At 37.3% G+C, this 26,850-nt stretch overlaps 1 protein-coding gene across 3 annotated transcripts; it reads right to left on the bottom strand.

The window, feature by feature from the left end:
* Positions 1–8,641: 8,641 nt before the first annotated feature.
* On the bottom strand, positions 8,642–25,899 carry LOC131730526 (BTB/POZ domain-containing protein 19-like). Of its 3 annotated transcripts, XM_059020604.1 has the most exons (6): positions 25,842–25,899; positions 17,903–17,971; positions 14,427–14,558; positions 13,717–13,842; positions 12,881–13,009; positions 11,999–12,121 (listed from the first exon to the last, which is right to left on the bottom strand). In XM_059020604.1, exons 1-5 carry the CDS (start codon positions 25,845–25,847, stop codon positions 12,917–12,919), a joined length of 426 nt encoding a protein of 141 aa, XP_058876587.1. In that variant the 5' UTR covers positions 25,848–25,899; the 3' UTR covers positions 11,999–12,121; positions 12,881–12,916. The 3 variants fall into 3 exon arrangements, with proteins under 3 accessions (XP_058876585.1, XP_058876587.1, XP_058876586.1); XM_059020602.1 differs by lacking the exon at positions 12,881–13,009 and having other exon boundaries at positions 8,642–12,121; XM_059020603.1 differs by lacking the exons at positions 11,999–12,121; positions 12,881–13,009 and adding an exon at positions 13,029–13,215.
* Between the last annotated feature and the right edge of the window lie 951 nt (positions 25,900–26,850).

Below are 26,850 nucleotides of genomic sequence, written 5' to 3'. Positions count from 1 at the left end.
TCATTCCCATTAGGTGTTGATTAAATCCTTTGAAGGGCAGCATGTTATTATTAGAAGGTGCTCTGTATACAAACCCACAATCGTGCACGCTGAGGTGTTCAGGATGCAATCATTGAGACATTTTTCAATTTATTACGTGGCCACTGACTTCTCCAATACTTTTCCCACAACTTAAATACCTACCTTTCCTATCATAACACTAGCATTAGTTCATCATAAACAAGCATACCAAGCATACTATAAGCACACAAATATGACTGATATGAGTAAGTGATGAATGTATCCTGAATTGATATATGAATATGATGAAATGTTATACATAATTACTATTTGATTAACTGTCCCTTATTAAAAAGTGTATATGGGTATTATGCCAACATCATTCCTTTTATTAGCATTATGCTATACCTTGCTTTCACTATACTTCACCTTAGTATACCACTATAACCTTTACAAGGGATTGTCTTAGAGGTACTCTAAGAAACATGATGTTCCACTCCAAAACCAGGGGCTCACACTTTGCTTTGTGTTTTTCCTGTTTCGATCCGGGGTCTATTCTTGGTGTTGTAATTCTGAAGAAGTGAATCGACAATACCCATTGCCAGGATGGCCAAAGGCTTGCTAGAAATAGACACACCCAGTGAGAGGACATGCCAGCAGTACTTTTGTTCAGGGTATGGTTCTGAAGTTACATCAAATACAACGCTTTAACCATGTAATAACAATAGGTAACATTTTCTAAGTCACATTTTAAAATTAAATTGCATTCTGTATTTTTTGTTTATTTTTATTTATTTATAGCAAATTACAAACTATTATATTTTATTGTCATTCATTGGACAACTATGTTTAAGGTCACACCGCGAAGTTTCCCTAAACAAAGGTTAACTGCGTCACTAAGTATGCATATATCTGTAATGATAAGGTCAGCAAAGAGCTGTTAGCCAAACCCTGCAGCAACTAACCACAAAGCATGCTGCAGCCAGGTCGCGTCAGGCTGACGTCGTGAGAGGATGGCATCTCATTCCTTTACTGAGAGCCAGTTCGATTTCTGAGGATAGTTCTGCTGTCGGAATGCACTTCTGCACAGGGAGCTCAACATTCCATGCATTTTAAATTGTTATACTTTAAAGATCACAGTGACTGATTCCACAATTACAAAAGCTATAAAAACACAACCTACTATATTTAATGGATTATTGATTATTTGGTTATCAATAAATATTTGATTGTAATTTTTGTACCCCTTGTGCCAGATTATCTGAGAATGTACTCAAGTGCAAAGTTTGCACAATTAAAAAAAAAGAGGTGTTGATGTTTCCTGCATGTAACAAAAGGTTATCTTGGTTACATTAACCATTTTATTTTTGTTTTTATTTAAAAATGTTTTTGAGACTGGATAGTTATATGCATGTGGTATATAGGATAGGGTGCTACACAACAATACATACCATATATTCCACGATGTAATCACAGCCTAAGCCAGTTTTGTGGGTGATAAAAGTGGGCAGTACAGACTAGATGGGTTTGGACTCTGCTATTCCGCTGCATTGCTGTGAAGGAAGCTTCATTGTCCAGCACAGTGACAAGCCCTTGCTCACAGTGTTGTAGGGGTATGCTTCGGTTCCACAGGCACTGACAAGGATGCTACAAGAGCCTGCCATGTGCTTGCTCTCTACCTTCTGTGTGGCCTACAAGTGGTTTGAGAGGCTTGTATGGCACTGCCAGAGAACTTTGTCTCATAGGCTGTGTATCTACTTTATATTCAAAACACTTAGTACTTTTTATTATTTATTGATGAACTGGTTGATAATCATAAAAATAAATCTAGTTTTACCTATCCTGGTTACTATGATGGGCACATCTGTTTATCAGATTAACAAGATGTTTCCATGAACACTGTGAAACAGTTTGAATGACATGTTTGAGTTTCCAAAACAGTGTGTGTGTGTGTGTGTGTGCGTGCTCTTATTTGTTATGAAGTCAGCAGTGGTTTCTCTAGGATGCTGTTGTTTCCTTTACCCCCAGGAGCGCAGTGATTGGTTGCATATGCTCTGTATCCCCTCCTGGCAACCAGGTCTTCATAGACCAAGCACCTGGGTAAGTTGAAATTACCCCATGTCTACAGCAGGGGCAATTCTAAGCATCATTTTAAAATATAGTTATTTGATCATGTTAACCTACCTTGAGAGTTGTACCTAATATTAGCCAGTTTTGTGGGTGATAAAAATGGGCAGTACAGACTAGAGTGGCTTGTGGAAACTAACCAGCCATGGTTTATAGTGCTGACACATATTTTACCTAAATGATATGTTAAAACACTTGACATTATAGTTTAAGAGACAGTTCAGTTGTGTGTCAAGTGCCTTAGAAAGTGTGACACATTTAACATACATGTACTGATAACATCTCAATGCAACTCGGGAAACAAAGGGAAATTTTTATGCAGTGACATTATGTTGATATCTGTCCCAGCCGACTGTATAACAATCTATGCTTAACAAGGAATCCTAGTAACTGACAAAAGAAATGTATACGCTGTGAAAATTCCAGATTAGCCCAATAACATCAGCTCCAAACCCCCAAATGCTACACACCTTATATGCAGTGGGTTATCTATTAACACACATACACTACTCTAGGTACATATATATATATATATAGTATATATATATATATATATATATATATATATATGTTTGAAAGGAGGTATAACTGAATTTTTTTATGTACACAAAAGGTTTAAATGATTAAAAAAAAAAAAACATTTATTTAAGGATGTTTCGGACAAAAGACCTTCTTAGGCTGTGTAGAAAGAAAAGTAAGCACAGTGCAGTAATAACATGTTTAATACATTGTGCTTTTTCTTTGTACACAGCTTTTTTGTCCAAGTGAAGGAAAATGTATGACCTTTTATAAAAATTCTCCTTTTAAAGCTGTGTTCTATAAATAGCAGCACTCAAGAGGGAAATACTAGCCAACCACATGTAGGTAAGGTAATTATACCATGCCTTTTCACATAGGAGATTTTCAAACAAGCCATAGCACACCTGTTAACACTTCAAAGTGCAAAGCCTCAACAGCTAGAGGAATGTAATGCAACCATTTTTGCAGCCGTGTTCCTTTTGTGCTGATACTTCTTGCAGCATTGTGGTTCGACACCCCAAGACTTGAGGCTGTTAAAAGGAGAAGGCGGTGTGCTGGGTATTTCTCCTAGGCCTGGCTATGTTGAGTAGACTTAGCAACGAACCGTAACAATCACAAACAGCATGCCACTGTGAAGCAATTGGCCCACAGGCTACAGGCAAACACACAACTGCCGCAAAGTTGTCAAAGACACCTTTCTTCATATTGGTAAACTATAGTTACAGTAAAAAAACCCCATACCATAAAATTCATTGTACTTTTATAGTCTTGGATTATGAAGCACCTTAAATTTAGTGTGTACAATCAGTACTTGTTATGCTTTTTTTTCCAATTGTGACATGACTTTTAAACAGGTAGAAGTCGATTTTGCCAACAAAATACTTTGGTTATTGTGTTGTAACGCTTTTGCATAACAAATTAAACATTCATGTGGGAGAGCCCATTCCATATCACACATACATTGTTCATAAAGGTAAACCATTCTGGTAAAAATGCAATGATCCCAAGCTATGAACCAATTCTCCAAATTACAATTGCAGTTCCCTTTTTTTTCTATATTTAAAATTAGTGTTACTGGAGTGTGGACCATACACAACACCACACTGATTCCTAAACCTAGGCAGTTTTCAGTATTAATTCATATAAATTTTACATGTTTGTTCTTTTATTTTTAATCTTAAAAGGCAGGGGAAATGGCTTCTCGAACAAGACTGACCAATACAATTGTCTATTTCTAACATGACCTGGCCCTTAAAGAACTTTACAATATAGAAGCATAGCAAAGTGTAATAAAACACAGCGAAAGCATTGTAAAGCCCAGGTTGGTAAGAAAACACCTAATAAACAGACTATGAATGGTAAACTATAGTAAATATATAGTATAACCATCTAAAAGCATGGGAAAATTACAGTGGTAAACTTTTGTAAGGGGAAAAACATCCCATCATTGAGTCTCGAGTGTCTTCAGAGCCATGTCTATTATGCCTAAGGGCCTGTCCACTGAGGGCTAAACTGAGTCTGTCATCCAATTTAACTTCAGATGAATTCGACCCAGAGATGAACCCTCAGGAAGAGCTCCCTTCTAACAGAACTTGCTGTATCCTTAGCAGGAAGTGTCAGTGCTGAAATTTAGGAATTAACCTTGTGGTTATTTTTAGACACTACTTAAGTTTAATTTCCTCCTTGTTTTAGGGAAAGGAGACTATTGAAAAAAATATCTGGTTTCCTGCAGTCACAAAGTGTTCATGTGCACTGACCTAGTCATCAAAACGCAACCTAATTAACTCTAGTTATAAATGGCAGGTGTGATAATCCTGGGAGAATACAGCTTCCTGTTCCTTCTAGAGCTGCCAGTGATATCAAACTAGCATGAGAATGTATTGTGCACATCATAGCCATAGCCTACAACACAGGCCTGCTGGGAAATTGCAAAAAAATTAAGTTATCAGTAACAAAAACGAATCAACGTGGGAATAATAAATCATGGGTCTATATGGTCAATTTTCAGGAAGAGAATTAGATTGGACTTCTTGATTTCAAACCTATTACCGGTAAACTTCCAAGGTTAAATTAGGATATAATTAACTAGAGAGATTTGGCAGAATGTTGTTATCAAGCCTGACCCAGAGCTTTGAATGTGTTACCTAGAATACCAACTGTTCTTAGAGCTGCTGGTAAAAACAGTGAAGTTGTTTTCATTGCAAAACCCCCTAGTGTGAAAGCAGTATAAGCCGACTGATGTCTTGAGAAGCATGTTCCATGCACACAATTCAAAGGCTTGTAAAGCTAATTAGGTTCATGTATAATTAGTACTGTACTATTTAGTTGTTGATTCATTGTTATTTATAATGTTAAAACAGAAGAATATAATGTTAATATTTGAGAATGCCTTTCTTGCATTGCTCTCACCTGCAGTATCACCTCATCTCCAACTACTTAAGCTTTGAATAATCACAAGCTTTGAATGGATATGGTACACAATTTGTCCTTGTGTATTTATTTATTTGCTTCGGGGGCTGGTTAGTGGCTGGCATATACAGCAAGAGCCCAATGGTTCTCTGACATCAACTGTCCGTCAAGAGGGGTTAGACTACAGATTAAGGAGGTTTAGAGACGAAATTTAAACTGAGCTAAAGAAACAATATGACCTGTGATCTGGAGTCAACTCACCTTCTGCTGTTAACCAAGTCAGAAAAGTCAATATTCAGGCTGTCTAATAAAAGACCCTGCCTGACTAGGGATTATTTAGCAACACAATCCCCTGTCTCCTGTGTGTTTACAATATTATTACAGTATATGTTTTTACTTGCTGCTGAAGATACAAGAGCTCAAGAGGATAAAAAAAAAAAAAAAAAAAAAAGCATTTATACAAAATAACGACATGAGGAATTACATCCCAACTGCTTCAGCTATTGTTATCCCTGTTTTTCTCTGCAGGCCATTAGTATACAAAGGGGTTCCACTATGCCTGCTTGCTGTGCTATGAATAGACTACTACTACCGGATGTAAAGTTGCTTTGGGACACTTTTTGTCTGCAAGCCAATGACAGAGGAGTGTTGGAGTAAAATTGAGCCCCCTCCAGTCAGTTGATGAAGTGTTAAGGGCTAGTATTTTGACACACAGGGCAACTGGCAGATGGGCTCTTCATGGGCTTGCCCTACCCTGACAGCTACCATGAGGTCAAGGGTCAAACATCACCAGCTGCTAGACTTGAGTGGCTCCCCGAGTTTCCTGTCATAAAGAGTGCAATCTGGTATCATGTTACATATCCCTGTGTGACTAAGAGGGAGTAAGAGACGGAGGGAGAGGGAGAGGGAGAGAAACAGTTGGAAGAAGAGTTTCTCGGATCTTCAGCTGCACTGTTCATCAATCATTGAATCTTTGCGAGAAATCTTCTTTGAAGGCACAATGAGGAGGCAGAGGCAGTCTGTTGTGGTTTCCCAGTTAAAACAAGACTTGCCTACAGGATGGGTAACCAAGCAGGCGTCCTGCTTTCACAAGACGTATGAGTGAAAACATTTTGATGTGGCACAAAACGCCTTACACAAAGTTTGTTTTTTTTGTAAATATTGATTCATTTTTGTAACCGTCTTTTCTTTTGCAAGTGAACTGAATGCACTTCAGTTCAAATTTCATAATCTTCATGTTAATATCAATTAAAAAGCACAACTCCACATTATAAAGTAATAGCCGGTGTCCATGACATTCAACCTAAATGCCCAATGGATCTTAATAACGCTGCCCTTAAATTTATAAACCGTTTATAAGTCTGTTTTTTAACCCATTTCTACACATAACTATACAGTATAATGTACCTTTTTAAGGGGGGGTAGGGGGGTTGGGGGTGAAACTGATCTGAACCGGATAAATCAAGTTGTGCTTTCAATCCTGAGTGGCACAAAAAAAAAAAAAAACACACTAAATTGAGCTGTTTTAGATATAAAAACATCAGATACATGTCATCACCTCTTCTATTAACATACAATCAAGGGTGACTGGAAATACTAAATGACAGGAGGAATGCCTGATTTCCTGGCCGAGAGCAAGGCACTCACTCCCTCAATGCCAGACACCTCCAGCAGAGGAGACAGCAGCCAGCTGCACACCCAGTAAATAAATAGGCTGGCTAATCTCCTCTCAATGAAGGCAGCTTGTCACATGCTGTTCAGGGTTGTTACTGGATCCAAAAGTTCATTTGTGGCTGTGAAACACTGCCACAATCCTCACTTACCTTCAGTATCATATCTTCAAGTTTGAAAACATGTCCTTTTGATATAAATAGTAAAGAATAAAATATTATCAAATGTTATTATTTATCAAGACAAAGGGGTGCAGTTGCTTCATTAAAGTACAATGTCTTTACAGAACGTATTGCCAGCTTTCAAAACTTTACACATAAATGCAACTTCATTATGAATTATATTAGAATACTTGTAATTTTCTGTAAATCCATGGGACACAGTACTGTATATATTTCAGAATAGTGTAACAGTTCACCAATGCAATTAATAACATTTAATAAAAATTCCAGACACCTAAAATAACTATTAAACAGTAAATAGTATATTACAGTCAAGTGTATGTATATATATACATAGTGAACACTACTGGTAGCTTATGTAATTGGCTGTTACCTTAGCTTGTCTGTCTGTTGATCATCTTATTATAACCATTGCAGCCATTTTAAACTTTCATTTCCTAATTTAAGAAACTTAGTTCATGCTGCTTTTATTGACCTGGAGCCTTGCCTGCCATGTCAGCTGGAGTCTAAATGTGAGCATCTTTGCTCCGAGAATCTATTGGAACAGTCTGTTGTTTGATTACAATTACAGGACCAGTCCCCACAGAGGTCAGATGAATTCAATTTACTATGCTTTAATATTAACTGGTTAAACATTTAATATGTAACGAGGAACACAAAACTACTAGCACGTGTTTCTGGTGTTGATATTTATAGTCCACAAACAATGCCATTAAAGGCAAGAGGTAGAGCCGTCTTGTATCCCCTGTGAACTGAAAGTTATTATGTAAAGAAAGTAACATTAAAAAAAATTAAAAATCAGTCTGGAGACCAGAATAAAGCATTAGAGTTTAGTTGCCTAGAAAAGTGCTCAGTTCTCACTGACAAATGGAGTGCAATTCCATTTGTCAATAACAAATTTGAGACTCATCAAGGTAGGCAAGTGGTTAAACCCACATGGAAATTCCTTTTATTAGTTTTAAAACAATAGCATCGCAACAACTCATGACTACATATCAGGTGTAAATTAATTAATAATAAGAATATTGAGATAAGGATGCTTCTTTTTGTAAAAAGTGGCTTTTAAATCATGATATTTGAGATGCCAACACTTAAAACTAAGACTCACAGTTTTTTTCACGGTTTTTAAATAGGCTCTCCAGGCCTAGCAAATCCAATATTATTTTTAGCTATCCAATCATGTTAAGTCGGTGTTATATACAGGATCAGTTCTAAAGCTAGAAGATGATGTAGGAATTTGGAATTTGAATGAAGGCGACAGTCTCAATATATTAATGTTTTTCAGATTTTTTTTTCCAGCTCAGACAGTGCACTGAGAGCCACTGCTAAAATTATGAGTCTGGGTTTTTCTGTCTGGAGTCAGTGACATTGAAAATACAGTATAGGAATCCATGTTAGTGCCAACACTGAGAGATACTACTGGAAGCCTAAGGTTACAGGATACTGGCAGCTGATATTGAAGTGTTACAGTAAATAAGTGTGCTAATGGATCGTCATGATACACTAAATACTGTTACAATTTTTAAACAAGTTTGAGTGGGATTAATCCCAGAGTTTGTCCAGCAGGGGTTCAGAGGCCCTGAGAGAATTATTATATAATGTATCTTTGTAGACAGTCATTAAAAAAATGTCACTAAAGTAGTATGATCCATTTTAAATAGTTAGGGATATCAACACATAAACCTTTAAAAAATGTGTTTCAATAAAGGAAGAATGCACAAGTTATGACAAAATAGAAAATAATTTGCATTTATTGAGGATCAGGAATTGTAAACACCTCAATCATGTTCCCAGTTAGTGAGAAATGCATTACAATGTAACCTAACTACAGAAAAACAGCTCTTCTGAATCAGCTGTCTGAAATGAGAGCCCTCAGCCACAGCTTTGGTGAAATATTCCCTTTGGGTGGGTTAGTTTAAAAAAGCACAGGAATGGAGTACGGCAAAAGAAGCAAAACCAAAAAAAAAACACACATTTAAACAAAAGATAAATAAAAGAAAAACAAATACAATGGCGATTGGACACTTAAAATCACTGGGCACACAATTTTAAAGTCAACAAACTGTAAAAAGAGGTATTCAAGTTTGCAGGCTTGTTCTCTACTGAGGTTAACCATTATTGAACACTTACTGAACTTATCATATGTCTACTTAGCATCCCACAGCATGTTTAACAAAGTGTCCAGTTAAAACATACAACAAATTAGCTTCTTCAGTAACCGCACACCAAAAAAACATTTTTGTTCTTAACATGTTTTTCTTATTAAAATAAACCTGTTTTCTCCCCATCAGATCAGTTCTTTCACCCTAAGCAATGGTTCTGGACACCTGAAAACAATCCACAATGACAATGGGCAATCTCCTGTTCAACCTGCAGGTTAGAGTCAACCAAACATAACATAAACACAGTTCAGGCAAACTAAATAGATCACAGAAATTGGAAATTGCTCTTTTTTCTTTCTGGATTAATCTCTGGCTGTAATATACAGTATGTTTCACAAGGCACCATATGCAGAACTGTTCATTCAAGTGTTGGAAGTGTCCACCATTTACAGCAATACAGTTTGATGCACACAAGAGATTTCACAGAAAAGCCCTGCAACATTCAAAGTGTGACGGTTGCAATTTGGTCTATGAACACGCCAACCATTGTTCTTTACACCTGTAAGTGTACAACCATGACTATTAATATATGCAGGTGGTGCATCCTTTTTGAATCAGACTGTATATACAATACTTCACCCTCGTATTAGCACAGGAAAAAGACTGAACCAGACTATTCCAGGAAACAAAGCACCCAGATTTATGTTGCTTGGCTGAACCGCTTGTGTCCTAATTTGTTCACTCTTTCTACAAAAAAGTCTGCAAAGGCAGCTTTCAACATTGTTTTTCTGTCATGTCAGCTATATAAAAACAAAACAAATGCGAAGGGGTAAGGTGTTCTTTTTGCTGAAGCCAGAAAAGCCAAAAGGCTAAAAACACATTTTTCAACACTGCTAGACACTGCTTTGCCTATTGTCTTACAAAATAATGAACACTTGTGTTTGTTTAAAGAAACATACAGTTGGCAAGAGCTTGCCATTACTGGCCTTTGTCACATAAAAAAAACAAAACCATAAATAGAATGTAAATATAGACCCTGTCTAGCTCCATTATGCAGTAGAGAAGGCCATGCCTCACAGATTAAAAAATAAACAACCACAATGCTAGTCGCTGAGTCGGAAACAACATAACATTGTTGCTTGTTTTCCTCTTTGTGCATGCCAAAGGTCCATGGCTTTTGTCAGTGAAACCAGAAAAATGTATAATTTAGGCAACGATAAATCATTAATCCATTGCATGTACCAATAACACAGAAACCTTCTCAGTCTATAACAGCAGATCCTTTGAATCATTTGTCTTGAATATTATAAAAGCTCCTTGAATTCAGGGGTCCACAACAAAACCCCACTGTTTCACTTTAGCTAGAAGTGCAGACCATTTTGGCCTTTGTCAGCAAGTGTAGAATTATTTTTACTTCTATATCCTATATACAATGTTCATAAGCATACCATACATAATCATCATTATTATCATGACATATAATGGAACAAAAATATCCAAATATGTTAGCATAACAAATAATTTACCTTTACATTTTGGAATGTATCACCATAGTCTCTCTTCCCCTGGAGACCAGTGGTTCTTTCTACCTGAGTAATAATAAATATACCTTTCTCTTTGCCATACCAGTGATGGGATGACTAAAGAAAGGAGAAGTTAGCCTCTTTTCAGTAAGACATTTTAAAAGCTAAAAAGGAAAATAAGTTGGAGAATCTATCTCAGAATTGTACAAATGTGAGTTAACTGGTATTAATTCAACTAATTCTATTAACTTAATGGACGAATAACATCCTTGCATTTGGTAAAGAATTCTTAAAGTACACCAAATGTGCTGCATTTTTATTTCAGCCCAATTATTATTTTTGTTTCGAATTATAAACACAATGCATGTTTTGAAGATTGTGGATGCAAGCATGACAGCCTTCCCTTTACGTTATTCTATTTCAATAGGACACTGTCTGGAGCTGTCATGTGTGACTGCACAGCATACATGGCTTTGTCTGACCGACTGTTGGTCACACATGGCATCCCCGTGAAAAAGTTCTAAAAACAAAACATCTATCACCGATTTATTTCTTTTATGGGATGTATTTGAACTTCTTTGAACAAAAGCTTTACACTGAAGTTTTGACTAGACTGGGGGACAGAATTTATCTAATGCAGAAACTTCTTAATTTAACTTAAGGCAAAGCCAAACTCTATCTTTTTTATTCTAGGTCAAATTCAACTTTTTTATTCCATTACAAATAAAGGGATGTATATGCTGTGTAGTCCCTTTAGATGTTAGAGTATTCTTTGTGCCACACAACTATTATACAAACCAAAGATATACACAGGCCATTAGATCACTCACAACCATTTTAAATACTGTACAGTGATATGTTTGTAAACTAGCAATGGATCACATGGTAGTTAACAAATTCAACACGCTTGTATAAATCTGATAGAGTGTACAATAAAGTGGAAGTAGAGCAACACTTTTGCCCAGCAGTGAACCTGACAATAACGGAAGATTAAAGGGACACTCCAATGATAATGCTTTTCTCCAAGAATGCTATTGTGATTATAAACTGTAGTATAAAACCCCCAAAACAATTAATAAAATAGAGGATTTCAGATTACAAAAGCATTCCTTTTTTGGCAAGTTCCACAGGATGATTCCTGCTCAAAATGGGATTGTTTAGCTTTATCCTATTAGCATTCCTCTTCTTAGAAGTTAATGTAAACATGGATTCAGTGCTGTAGCAAATCGATCGACAGGTGCACGCAGCCGCTGTTTGGATAATGGGATTCAGTCTATAGAAAAACAGTGTCAGGGGCCTGAGCGGAAGCCTACTTCTTTGCATATTCCAGTTGGACAGACAAGCAGCAGCTCCCTTTTGTGTCATCAGGACCTGTCACCTCCTTTGTCAGAGCAGAAGGAATGAACGGGGGTGTAGGGGCTGACCTTATGGACCCCTCCAACCCCCTCTTTTACTTGTGCGGCAGGTTTAAGTAGCGGTGGTGGTCTCGTGGTCGGGTGCCCTTGCGTCTCTGCAGCAGATGGGCTTGAGCCCCCAGGCTCCCTTTCTTCAGAGCGTGAAACTTCCAGGCCTCTGCAATCCGCTCCACCTGCCAGACAAACAGGAGAGACACCGCATGTCGGCTAATCTGTTAAACTCTTTCTCTCACTAAACTAAATGAGCTTGGGGTGCTCCCTAACCCAGACATGAGGGGATCTTTTCATCCTCCGTTCACTGTTTGGAAGACAATGACGAATGCTAATCCTAACTGAAGTGTGCCTTCCAACAGCACTGCTTTTGCATATTCCTTTTCCCCTTTGTTTGCCTTAATATGCACTTTATTGTACACACCAGAAAAGAGAGAGCCTTTATTGTATTGCTGTTTTACACACTGACAATCCCCTTGGAGATTTTTGATTAGAATAAAAAAAAATTATACTGTAGTCTCTTATTTGAATTTTATTTGCTCTTATCTGTAATGTGATATTCTGAAATGTGATACTTTACAATGTGATACGGGCGTCTGCTAAGAAATATATTATATATATATATATCTATATCTATATATATATATATATATATATATATATATATATATATATATATATATATATACTGTATACTCTCAATGCATTTTTAATCTTTCTTTTAAACATGGAATTTAGCTGAAGGAAACAAACAGGCAGTACATCTCAAAAGAAAATGTCAGACTACATCACTAAAAGTGATTACTGTACTGTCTTTCAATGCAATTTCATATCACTAGCAAACAGCTATTTTTATTTGTTTATTTAGCAGACGCCTTTATCCAAGGCAACTTACAGAGACTAGGGTGTGTGAACTATGCATCAGCTGCAGAGTCACTTACAATTACGTCTCACCCGAAAGACGGAGCACAAGGAGGTTAAGTGACTTGATCAGTGTCACACAATGAGTCAGTGGCTGAGGTGGGATTTGAACCGGGGACCTCCTGGTTACAAGCCCTTTTCTTTAACCACTGCAACATAAGAACGTGTTTCAGCACTACCAAAGATTATTCCATCAAGACTTTAGACCAAGCCTTTTGCAATCCGAAAAGGCAATAATGAACAATTTAGCATGTCATCACCTCTCATCCCAGCAGAGCGGGGGAGCAGCTCCATGATAATGAGCCAGGTCTCTGCTAGTGGCAGCCAGCCGATGGAACCTTCTACGTTTAGCTGTCTGCAGAGGCACGAGACTAAACTGTCACATGACAGTTCCCTTATATCTCTGTCACAGCATCTGCATCCCATTTACACAAGGACACTGCTGTGATTTTGAGCATTGATATATCCACTACATTAATCCTGCTACCTCCTGCTGGGGAGACAGAATAACTGGCCTTTGTAGAGAGCATTTGGCCAACCATTAAGAACTTAGGTCTGCCAGTTGTCAATTATAATCTGTCTCTGGCTTTTTAAATCTCAATTGCACAAAATTAATCAGGGATTTCAATTTGTATTTTATGCCTATAATTCAATAAAAGCTTAGTGAAATATTAGCAAGCATAGAAATTGTTTCTTATTGTTGTAGAGTATATTACTCTGCTGGTGATAATTGCCATGGTAACATTTTGGTCAGACGGTAGCTAAAGTGATATCTAGGCCAACTGTGCAGTAATGGTAACCCTGTCATAAGAAGTCATACGTTTGAGGGTGGGATAAAAAAAAAAAAAATACTTACAGGAATGAGGTTATCTTTGTGATTCACATTCTCTAGCCTGGTGAGTTCCTCTGGGGATAGCAGGAAAAGTCGCAGCTCCCTCACAATGTCTTTGGCTACATCAGGAACCGGACGCTCCAAAACCACCTTTCAAAATTTAAAGTACCGCAATGGTTAGCCAAGAAAGAGTGTTACTGTCTGCCATAACACCCTGCAATTTCAAAGGAGAGTGAGATTTCAGCTATTTTCAATCTTTGGTTGTTTGGCAATGAGCTCAGGACCAGATGACTGAAAGTCCTAGACTGATTCTGAAAAAGCTGATGATAGCTTATCACTTATGTGAATCATTGGCAATAAAATAAAATAGTTTTATACTCATGAATGACACTGTTCAAACCCTGACAATCATTGTAAAGATAACGGGGCAAACAACTTCTGACTTTCATCACAGAGCATGTTTGCCAAAGCTCAGGGTGTGTCTACATTCCAATCACTGAAGGTTTCAAGCATACGTTACCGTAGAAACCACTAGATCTATCAATACAAACAAAGGCAACTAACTAGATTCAGACCGAAATCTAATCCTCAACCATAGCTTTTCGAATCGATAATCATGTGTGATGTTACAATGTTTATGAAAGTTTGATTTGCTGTACTGTCTACACAGTTAAATGTTTGGTGTTTGTGCCCTATAGGGTGTCTACTACTCCAGCAATTCATACTGTGCTTACTGAGTTGACGTTGGCCCACTCACGGACAGCAGACAGCAGCTCCAGCTCATCTATCAGTAGCAAGCTGCTCTGCAGGATGGACACCAAGGCCAGGTCAGACAGCTCATGGAACCCCCGGGTCTTCACAATCTCCTGCAAGTTCCACATGTGAAGAAAAATTCAGAAAAGTAAACTTGTAAAATAATAATAAAAAATAGTATTGCAAGTAGATGGTTTAAATGGTAAGCATAAATTGAAGTTTCATTTGTGAAGATATCAAACCCCTCCAAGAACTATTAATGGTACCTACTGCAACCATGAGGCCTCTGCAGTATGCTCCCCTTGCAGACCAGCAAGAGATTTTTTGAAATAGTTTAAGGAGTCGAAGGACCACTGCCTTTCCATTAATAACGGTCATACTTCCACCACAGTGCAAATCAATAAAACCGAAAGTGAGCTCATTCATTTAAATGCAGACCCCAGACTTGTTTGCTACTTTCTTAAAGTGCACATTTTCACACAGAAAGGGTCACAGAGAGGTGATAAAGGTCATACGTTAATTCTCTGAGAGCAGGAGATGTCATGTCTGGTTTAAATTCCTCCCATAAACATAAAAGGACTTATCTGCTGCTACACTTGAAAAGGTGCTAAAAAAATGTGCCCTTACAAATTGCATAGCAAAATATATGCCCAGCAAGTGTTAACAAGTAGTTTCCCATGACATTGGAAGAATGCAAGATGAGAGAATCATAGAACACAGTTTAGCATAAAGTTATCTGCCAATATCTGAAAGCACTCTGTGACCCCAAAAGGTCACATAACCATAAACTTATTTTGTTATTGGTTAACACTGCTGCAGAATGGTACTGTATGATTCTGTATGTTAATTGATAATTCTACAGACTGTGTGGCACAAGAACTAGAAAGAGAATATAAATCAGAAGACTTTGTTTCATCACTGGTATAGTGGATTCTGCACTTAAAATTACTGTATAAAAAGAAAAAAAAATCAACAGCATGTTAACACCACATGACTCATAGGAACTAGTGACACAATTTTCCTTCTTCCTGCTAAAAGTCCCACTTTGTGAGCGCAGGCAGCTTTTAGCTCCAGTTTGCAGTAATCGCTTTGAAGGTGTGTTGATTAAGGAATAAATATGCATGAAATGAAATGACTCTTACAGTACAAGACAGGATGCGAAAACAGTGCCTTAACATGGTTTACACAGCAACTGGGGCCTGTAACTGACGCCAATCCCCTTTAAGGTGTGGGTAGATGTTAATTAAAATCCAAACGGCTGATACTGGTGACTCTTCATATGGATGCACACCATTAGTGGTTATTTCTTTGAGCCTGTAAACTTTTAGGTAAATGTATCCATATTTAAAATTGACTTAAATAGACAATAGATGTTTTGGTAATCATTCCTGTTGTTGAAACAAACAAAAATAGTACAATACTAAAGAAAAAAAAAAGTCGATTGCAGCTTTTCTTGGGGTAAGGGTGAATCAACTCTATTTTATTGGAGGATCAATAAAGCATGAATATTGGACGCAGTAATCATCACCTCCTGTATTACTGACTGAGGCGACAGTTACAGTGCCTTGCGAAAGTATTCGGCCCCCTTGAACTTTGCGACCTTTTGCCACATTTCAGGCTTCAAACATAAAGATATGAAACTGTAATTTTTTGTGAAGAATCAACAACAAGTGGGACACAATCATGAAGTGGAACGAAATTTATTGGATATTTCAAACTTTTTTAACAAATAAAAAACTGAAAAATTTGGCGTGCAAAATTATTCAGCCCCCTTAAGTTAATACTTTGTAGCGCCACCTTTTGCTGCGATTACAGCTGTAAGTCGCTTGGGGTATGTCTCTATCAGTTTTGCACATCGAGAGACTGAAATTTTTGCCCATTCCTCCTTGCAAAACAGCTCGAGCTCAGTGAGGTTGGATGGAGAGCATTTGTGAACAGCAGTTTTCAGTTCTTTCCACAGATTCTCGATTGGATTCAGGTCTGGACTTTGACTTGGCCATTCTAACACCTGGATATGTTTATTTGTGAACCATTCCATTGTAGATTTTGCTTTATGTTTTGGATCATTGTCTTGTTGGAAGACAAATCTCCGTCCCAGTCTCAGGTCTTTTGCAGACTCCATCAGGTTTTCTTCCAGAATGGTCCTGTATTTGGCTCCATCCATCTTCCCATCAATTTTAACCATCTTCCCTGTCCCTGCTGAAGAAAAGCAGGCCCAAACCATGATGCTGCCACCACCATGTTTGACAGTGGGGATGGTGTGTTCAGGGTGATGAGCTGTGTTGCTTTTACGCCAAACATAACGTTTTGCATTGTTGCCAAAAAGTTCGATTTTGGTTTCATCTGACCAGAGCACCTTCTTCCACATGTTTGGTGTGTCTCCCAGGTGGCTTGTGGCAAACTGTAAACGACACTTTTTATGGATATCTTTAAGAAATGGCTTTCTTCTTGCCACTCTTCCATAAAGGCCAGATTTGTGCAGTATACGACTGATTGTTGTCCTATGGACAGAGTCTCCCACCTCAGCTGTAGATCTCTGCAGTTCATCCAGAGTGATCATGGGCCTCTTGGCTGCATCTCTGATCAGTCTTCTCCTTGTATGAGCTGAAAGTTTAGAGGGACGGCCAGGTCTTGGTAGATTTGCAGTGGTCTGATACTCCTTCCATTTCAATATTATCGCTTGCACAGTGCTCCTTGGGATGTTTAAAGCTTGGGAAATCTTTTTGTATCCAAATCCGGCTTTAAACTTCTCCACAACAGTATCTCGGACCTGCCTGGTGTGTTCCTTGTTCTTCATGATGCTCTCTGCGCTTTAAACGGACCTCTGAGACTATCACAGTGCAGGTGCATTTATACGGAGACTTGATTACACACAGGTGGATTCTATTTATCATCATTAGTCATTTAGGTCAACATTGGATCATTCAGAGATCCTCACTGAACTTCTGGAGAGAGTTTGCTGCACTGAAAGTAAAGGGGCTGAATAATTTTGCACGGCCAATTTTTCAGTTTTTTATTTGTTAAAAAAGTTTGAAATATCCAATAAATTTCGTTCCACTTCATGATTGTGTCCCACTTGTTGTTGATTCTTCACAAAAAATTACAGTTTCATATCTTTATGTTTGAAGCCTGAAATGTGGCAAAAGGTTGCAAAGTTCAAGGGGGCCGAATACTTTCGCAAGGCACTGTACATGTAACCAGTTGATGGCAAGGGCATTTAACGAAAGACAGGGTCAGTTTGAGGCTTACTATCCTTAACAAGTTGTTTTACATCATATTTGTGTCTGCTTCCAGTTACAGAACATTATCAAGAAACACAGGATGGAACTTCCCTTGACCCAGTCATAATGGATATCCCTACACATGATAAACCACATAAACCAGCTTGCTATAACTGTGATGTAATCGATAACTATCTCCTGCTCCACCCCAATCGCTCAGCAAGTTCAGTACCTACCCGTGTGTAGTTTTCGATAAACCCCAGGCATTTCTCCTTCATATCAATCTGACCATATGTTACTGCAGCCTGAAAAACAACATTAGAAACAATAGTCAATACTAAAGTACCTACTACTGTGTCTTGGCTTATCTGACTGTCCAGCAACACTAGGGAGGATATCCATGTTCTAGCAACTGCCAAAGAAAACCAGAATACGTCACGACTGAGTGGCTCAAGTTGAGGCAATATTTGGAATTCAAACTCCAAGCATTCTAATGCAAAAGGAGGCAATACACAAGTCTAATGCATGCTTAATGTAATTATTGTGAAAGTGCTTTTCTGGGGTCCAGGATACAGAAAATGACAGTGGCCTTTACTTTTCTTAACACAACTGCCTTACACACCTACAATTATGTGCACATTCACAACTAATTTAAGCAGAGGCTGACAGCTACAACCTTCTGAACTGCTAAAAGTTGGTGCTGGTGGAAGAGAAGAGGGCCATTGCATTCACACACTTTAAACCCAGATACTGATCTATGCATATCACAATGAATGGGTTGATGCAGTTTCTGGGCGTGTAGATTAATATTTGCACAATGTAGTTATTTATATATTTCAGTTTTGTTTTGTTCTGTGGTTTTGTGGCTTTGCGTTAAGACTGCGAGCAGACCACTGGTTCTTAATTTAACTGTGCATCTTCTCTTAACTGTATGATTCTTACAAAAACAGGAAACGCTACTTGGGGTTAAGAGACACAAACAATGTACCGTACCCTCAATAAGGCACATCATTAGCTAGACATGGTTCTGACGTAAGAAAATCTGAATTCTAAAAATAGCGAGACCCCCTACAACACACAGTGACGTCTAAGTGCCCAAAGAAGAGAACATTTAGATGCTGTAGACAAATAAATGATCAGCAGTAATGGAAAAATATATATATTTCTAATCTATAAATCAGTTATACAGACTCTATGGCATTTATCTTAAAAATCTGGTATGCTACTACATTCCTTCCCAATTGCATTCTTTGTTAAGCTTTCATTATGAGATTTCCCCTTTTTATTCCCATGTCATGCTTTCATATTTATATTTCCCCATATCCCCTCGTGTATTACTCCTCTCCGAGTTGCAACATATTTTACTTATTTATTTATATGTATGTTATATATAAAAAAAGCTAGCCTGTCAGACACAAATAAAATTTGATTTGATCACAGATTGAGCAGCACAATTGTATTATTCTTTTAAGCAAGGCAGAGACTAAAATATACTTAACACTTTTTCCCTCCAATGGTAATGGCTGTTGTGTGTATTGAAAGAGCACAAGTCTGTGGTTGTAGGCATTGTTAACATCAAACTTAAACAAACAAACAAAAAAAAAACCCAAAGAAAAAAGGTTATATCTTTGAACTTTTAATATGTATGTTACAAAAGGATGAGTGGGAGTTGGGCAATTTAAGCAGTACCGCAAAACCCCAGAGCATTTCGTCTTGCACATAAAATAAAACACATTGTTTTCCTGCCCGCCCCAACACTGACGGTGAGCAGTCCTCATTACCCAATGGTACAGTCCCTTTCCAGTTCCATTACTGTAATATTCTAATCTGCACTTAAAAGGTCACGCTGATAAATGTACCTATTATAGTCAAAGAAGGAGGCACCTCCCACTAAAGTAAACATCGACACAGTGTTCATAAAAACTCTATGGTGCAGTGAGGAGCGAGTACAGGGGAAATAACAGATGCTGTAGTTTCCTCAGTTGTGCTCTGGATGGCAGAAGTCTGGCAGAATCATTCAATGCAGAGTACACATAAAACGAAGTTACTAAATGTGCAAATATAGAAGTTATTTGTGGTATCAAATTGTAATGAACAGAAACAGTACATGAAATTACTATATGTGCAAATATGAAAGTTATTTGTCATATTAAATTGGTTAAAGAAAACAGCTTGTAACCAGGAGGTCCCCGGTTCAAATCCCAGCTCAGCCACTGACTCATTGTGTGATCCTGAGCAAGTCAATTAACCTCCTTGTGCTCCATCTTTCGGGTGAGACGTAGTTGTAAGTGACTCTGTAGCTGATGCATAGTTCACACACCCTAGTCTCTGTAAGTCGCCTTGGATAAAGGCGTCTGCTAAATAAACTAATAATAAAGTAGGCTTTCCATCCTCCCTACTGTCTGGCTGCTGCATCAATACACCCTTCTGTACAGGGCTTACAGAAAGGTCAAACCTATATATATATATATATATATATCCCCTGTCCCACTAATATTTGCTGCTGGGTGTACTCTCTCCAGCCAGCTAAGGAAACTCAGCCACCCCGGCAAAGCTGCACAGCACAAAACAAACATTGTGCCTTTGTTATGAAACTGACTTTCTGCCAGACGACAGCATTAATTTTACAAGACAGCACTGCAGTCCTAAAAGCGCTTTCAGTACCAGGGGAGGTTGTTTGAACTGTTTTAACTGTTAGCGATACTGAAAGTAAACTATAGTGAAGCCACGTCTATTTGTTTTGGGTATTTTTGATGACTCATGGCAAAGACAGATCAAAAGGTAAGAGTTATTTGACTTTGCAATTACAAAAAAAACGGTACAATACAAGATGCTGTACTGTATACCTAAATCAATACATCTGAGAATTCAGTGTGGCATCCCCACTTGTGGTGTTTATCATGTGTCAGGGTTCCCGTTTACTGCAGAGGTGTTGAGTGGGTGGGGGGGGGATGGGGGCGGGGACAGAAAAGCAGGGTGCAGACAGTGTATGAATACAGCCGTTTACATACAACTTTTAGAATAAACAAATACAAGCACAAACTATGTTTTAACAATTATTCTTTATGTACCATAAAGACTTCAGCTACAGAAACTAAACACAAACTCAAGATTCTTAAAAAAAAAGTTAAGAAAATGTCTAACAGAGTAGAGAATACTGTGGTTTTTATGCTGAATAAAAGGAAACTGTTTGTTTTCCTCCTACAGACTCACCTTCTCACAATGAGTCTTACCTTTCATGATTTTTATTTTGCCTAGAACCTTGCTAACTGTAAAACTCCCTGTCAAATTCCCCCTAGACAGGTCTCGGAGACTGCTAATATGCTAACACAAAGATAAATGGTTAAAAACATAGATTTGCACTTTGTTTTTCAGCTTTAGTTATATAAATGTGTAGACACTGCTACTGTATACTGATTTCATGGAAGGGTGAAAGGAAGACCATCAAATGTAAATGTTGTAAAACAATCAAACATAAATAATTTATAAAGCAGAAACCTAAAGAGTCACATGACCTCAATATATTAGCTATATTAAATAGTCAAATGAGATACTGTATATAAAGCTTTATATAATACCCGCAATCACAGAATGCAGGTGTGTATCGAGTTTTAAGCCTATATCTCAAAGTGTTAGTTCCACAACATGGCAGTAATATCAGATCATATTTGAAGGTTAAGTGTTCCATTAGAGTCCTGTAACATTGTAAAAGGCTTATGAGATATTAACAGTTTCCTAATTCCTTGGATGGCTGATCTAGCTGTTCTATATAAGGCACTGCAGCAACGCTCACACACTCCGTCTCCCTCTGGTCCTGGTACGCTTGTTTTAGCATCCATCTTCCAACCTTGCTCTATATCAGAAGACTCGTACCTTCATCTGCATAGCAGCAACTGGTTACAATTTATATTGCTTCTAAACACTATTTCTCTATAGATTAAAATAAACAAATGCATCAAGATGCACGAGGCAGCCCTGAGATAGGATGAAACCGACAGTAAATATAATTAGGGCTTCTGATTTTCGGTTTTAACCGATTAAAAAAACAATACAAAAAAAATAAAATAATGAAAATCGGGGTATATCCAATAAACCGGAAAAACACTGGAAATGGTTACTCAATTCATGTTGACTTGATCCCTTTCCCAGTGAAAAAAATAAATAAAATAGCAATGTCCCTCCTTTCTGACTTGTATATTGCATTGATTCGTTCTGAACACTGAGTGGCATCAAATTCCTATACAGTAATCCGTTTTGTATCTGCCCGTCACATATCCGCATTGATCAAGCTCTTCAGCAACATTAGTTTATTATTGAACAGAGATAAGTTCAGAGATTGTAGATCCTACCAAAATTTTCATACACTGTGTTGTATGTGCTCGGTGCGCTATCGTTGCAGGTAGTGTCATGTGAGCTGTTCAGTGTGTTGACTTGATATGTAAATAAATCCTATTCACCTGTGGGGCGTATCAACTTCAGCCTCCACCTCAATCTCAATTGAAGCATGCAAGTGCTGTCGAGTTACTATACATAGTGTGACAGAAAAAAAAACGCACAAGAATTTTGGAGAGTAACTGAAAAATAATTATGTCATAAAGTATATTAAAAGCAAAAGTCACAAAAAAAAAAAAAAAGATTTTCATGAAACTCATAAATAGCGAAAAGTAAGCACTGAAAAATGAAATTAATAAAAACCAAACAGAAGCCCTAAATATAATGTATTAATCATTCAAGAACCACTTAGCACACTACAGTACAAGTAAGCTGCACAGTGTTTCTGATATTAATATTCATCATTTGAATACTTTGAACGGAACAAAATAATGATGTGTTAGGCAAGTCTAGTCTAGTCACAGGGTTCCATATTTTGCTTGATTAAACACTAAACTGCTCTGGCTGTCACAGGAAGAAGGACACTGCATGCTGACAGCTTGATGATTGGCTCCATTTTTTAAATGCATTAGTTAAATTATATTTAAAACACAGAACAACTCTATGCAATGAATCAGCTAAACACACCAGTTTAAAAGCAAAAAGGAAGAAGTAGCTGTCATGGACTAAACATAAAGAGTGACGCAACCTTAAAAATATTTACAACTAATATTGTGTTTTTTGTTTCCACTTTTACAAAAATAAATCTGCTTATCTCTAAATAATATGGTGATGTTCGAGGAAATTCACAGTTTCTATTATAAAAAGAGGAAAAACTTTCTTCCTCCTACTCTGCTCTCCCTGAATTAGTTATCATTTTCTGCCGTCTACTGTAACATTAGTGTTTTGGGTGTTATCAGTTTGCTTCAGGAGAGAACATGTTATAAAACTTCCCCTGGTTTTAAAAGGGACCCACGCCTTCACACTGCACCCAGAATGTGTAGTCTTTTAAGTGGCACAGAATTAGTGCTGTTTCGCTACTGCATGGTTTCTCAGAATTGCTACTTTATCAACCCATGAATTTACACTGTATGCCAGTTACTATGGAGAAAAAGTACAACTTAAATCAAGCAAACCCATCTTCAGTAGCTGTGTTTACAGTAACCTTTTTGATGTTCAAATTAATTTCTATGACAATGAGCCAATTTCCCAAGATAATTTTATAAGTATTCCACTACACACACAAACCTACCCACTGGAAACTTCTCATACAGTTTTCGCTGACTGATACTAACTTTCCAAGTGTAGGAATAAGTGCAACTGAAAAACAAGCTTCAAGTTCAAACAAGAGAATCAAGGGCCTTGTTTCTCTGTAAATGTTAATGATCAACCCAATGAGGAAAACCCCCCACACTCTAAACACTGAGAAACTCTTTTATGGTTAGCAGTAGTGTCTTCCTCTTTCTGATGTATGATTTTAAATGATCCATGGTTCTTTTTCTACTGGAAAGAACACAAAGTATTTTATAAATAATTCGGTGACTAAAAGAATCCCCTTATATTATATTAATGAGAAAGAAACTACCTGTTATTCTAGTGCGTTTTTCTTTTTTTTTTTGGTCATGAGTCTTTCACGCTAATATTAAGCTTTTCCATTTCTAGATTTCTGATCAGAAGATTAGGGGCTGGCAGAATTTACAGGATTAAAATTCACAAAACCAAATAGCATTCAACATAAAGGGCACTCGCTATAGCCGATCACAAAAAGTGGTTTTGTATTCATTGGAGAGCAGTTCATTTTTGACATGGACATACAGCAGATGGCATTGTTTAAACAGTGGAGAGCAGCAAAGACTTAATAATCAGCATATGAATTAGAAATGTTGAATTTTACTTATATATTGTAGACAAAGAGAAGGAGATGCAATACCTTTTTTGGACTAACTGGAGAACACAGACGGAATTGCGGAATTCAGAGAAAAAAATGGAATTAGGCACCCGAGGACATTACCACAAAATCAGTTTAAACAAACAAAATATATATGTATATTTTTTAAAAATTACATTGAAATAGCACAGTGTTTGTATGACAAGAGGCTTCAAGAAACACACGTCATGGGAAAGCATGAAAAACATTTTTGCACCTCTCAGCCACCGTACACGACTGTGATTTTAACTGTAAACAAGCGCTGCCTCTCGTACCACTTCACTTGCTAGCTACCGTTATCGCTTGGGGGAAAACGACTACCTATAAGTTATTCTGAGCAGATAGTACTGTAATGACTACTGCAGAAGGTCTAGTTGCTGCATTTGTTCTCCAAAGTTCTCAGGGAGATATTACTAAGTGTCTTTTTATTAAATTAGAACACATCAAAATATATAGGCTTTTATTTACATTGTTTGTCATAATTATTAATGAAAACATTAAATCTATTTTGAAATGTTCAGCTTGTGTTGAAAAGAAAAAATACTAAATTTACAATGCTCCTAGTTTGTTTGTTTCGATTACATTGTGCCAATTTGTACCATTTCTTCTGAAAGCCCTTTGATTAAAACCCTTTAGAAAGGTATGTTTTTGTAATTTTTTCATGCATTTCTAGTTTCATCATTGCTGTCAATGTATCAAACACTTGGGTTATAAAAAACAAACTAACAAATTACAGATTTTTAAAAACGAAAAAAACGAAAATCAGGAAAAAATAAATCTGAAAATTCTAAATAATAAAATGGATTTCATAGGGCCCTACACAAGATACCATTTCACCTATCAACAACTTATAGATTTAAATGCTGTTTAAAAGGTGTGTGCATGTCCACATCACAAAAGCACTAGCAAAATGAGAGGTATTTACATTTGATATGATATCTGAAATGCCCACGTTTATCTAGAGCCCCACATCAAATCCACTTTAAACCTGTGTGGTCCTGAGACCGATGGTGTGAAACAGGGGTCCAAAACTACTATTTCTGTTTCAACAATTTCAACCAAAGAAGATAACCAATGGCCTGTCCAGTGGTGGCAACATCTGATCTGTCGCACAATCATGTCATCTAAAATCTTAAGAATTTTCTGACCACAGCTTTGCTAAGCTTTTTTGCAAAAAAACAAAAAAAACTGCTCCTCGAACTGTGTCCTATGTCTTACAACATGTAGGTTCACTGTTCTTTTCTCAAGAGAACCAAAACTGGCTAAATTGCATCCATTTTTGTAATGGGGCAAGCCCAATCACAGTCTTCCAAGATAAAGTTTTGAGACTAGGGCTGATAACCTTGATGTAATAGTTATTAGCTAGTGTAGCAGTAAACAGGCTTGAGATTTTTCACTATAGGGGGTCTGTTATAAATACATTAGACACTAGTGTGTTCTCAACAGTAGATAAACTGACATTTTACAGGAGGTAGAACTGATTGCAAATTATGTGGATCATTAATATTTTCAACCACTGCATCTGACAAGGTCGCTGGCTGGTCTGGTTAAAGTTAAAAGTCATATTTAGAAATCCCAGGCCGATAACATTATTGTGTGCTTGCCTTTTTGTGTTTCAATAAGCCACTGAATTGGTTTTGGTTTTAGGTTTGAATATTAGACTGTTTTGGAGTAACTGTTTTTTAAATTGTATTTCTTGACACGAAACAGGGAGCAGTTTTTAAATAGGAGACTAAAATGCTTTTGAATCAAAGTCTGCCTGGAGGGGGTGGGATTTATATAGGAAGGAGACAATAATAATTTTAAACTGTGAATAAGAAACTAAAAATCATACTTTCTAGTGTTAACCTTTTCACAACAGGAAGCAGTTCACTTACCTGCATAGCTTCACAGACCGTCTCCACTGTCAGACTGTCAGTGATAAATTCCACACAAAGCTAGAAAGACATCAGAGAGAAAGGAACCATTATTAAGAATGGAATTTAATATATTACATAAAATAAGCTCCCTTGATAAGCAGATGAACCTCCACTGGTTAATGGTTTTACACAATGACATTTAATGACTTAATATCGTAATGTCAAAGTAAACAAACCCATATGACATTATTTGAATATTTAAAATAACATTTTTATTACTTGACCTGACATGTCAAAGTCATTATTTATTAAACTAATATTCTCACAAGTCAATTTTTGCTTTGTTCTTGTATTTTTGTTTTCTAGACTTTTAATGAGGATTATTATTAAGTGTAGGGCATTGGGAAACAAATAGGAAATACCATTATGTTTATAAAGGGCTGAGTCAAAATGTATGTATGTGTGTGTATATATGTATGCAATAAGGCCCGACAGGCTGTCCGTATATGTCGAATATATGGATGCTTCGGGGTGTTATGAGGCACGAAACGAAGTCGAGTGCCTCCAACCCCCGAGAAGGGCCTTATTGAATGCCTTATTGCATTTATAATACAGTGGATTTGAAGGAAAAAAAGCATAAATCATGTTGAGGGCAAAAAATTATTTGTTTTTTTTATTAAATATCCTTCCGCCAATAAAGTGGTCCCATGTATAACTCTGAACTACACACTAAGTTAAGCTGAGTAAATTAATTTTATTGGAACACGCAAAAGAAAGTACAGGTAGTGGACAAAAAAAATGGAAACACCTGGGTAAATGAGGGACACCAAGTACATTGAAAGCAAGGGCTTCCACACAGGTGTGGCTCATGCGTTAATTAAGCAAATAACATCCCAGCATGCTTAGGGTCATGTATAAAAATGCTGGACAGGCCTGGTTGCCTATAATTATGGCTAGCATGGCTACAAGAGGAGACCTCAGTGACTTTGAAAGAGGGGTGATTGTTGGGGCGTGTTTGGCAAGAGCT

This window comes from Acipenser ruthenus, unplaced genomic scaffold (assembly GCF_902713425.1).
Source record: "Acipenser ruthenus unplaced genomic scaffold, fAciRut3.2 maternal haplotype, whole genome shotgun sequence".
Taxonomy (NCBI): Eukaryota; Metazoa; Chordata; class Actinopteri; order Acipenseriformes; family Acipenseridae; genus Acipenser; species Acipenser ruthenus.
The sequence above is the reverse complement of the archived record's forward strand: the minus strand, read 5'-3'. Positions and strand labels throughout refer to the sequence as shown.

What these genes read in the sequence shown, in the direction of transcription:
- LOC131730526 (XM_059020602.1), bottom strand. An exon ending in TTATCGAAAACTACACACGG is followed by an intron (nt 14,559 to 17,902) that starts GTAGGTACTGAA and finishes TGGAACTTGCAG; the next exon opens with GAGATTGTGAAGACCCGGGG. An exon ending in ACAAAGATAACCTCATTCCT is followed by an intron (nt 12,122 to 13,716) that starts GTAAGTATTTTT and finishes TTTGTCTGGCAG; the next exon opens with GTGGAGCGGATTGCAGAGGC.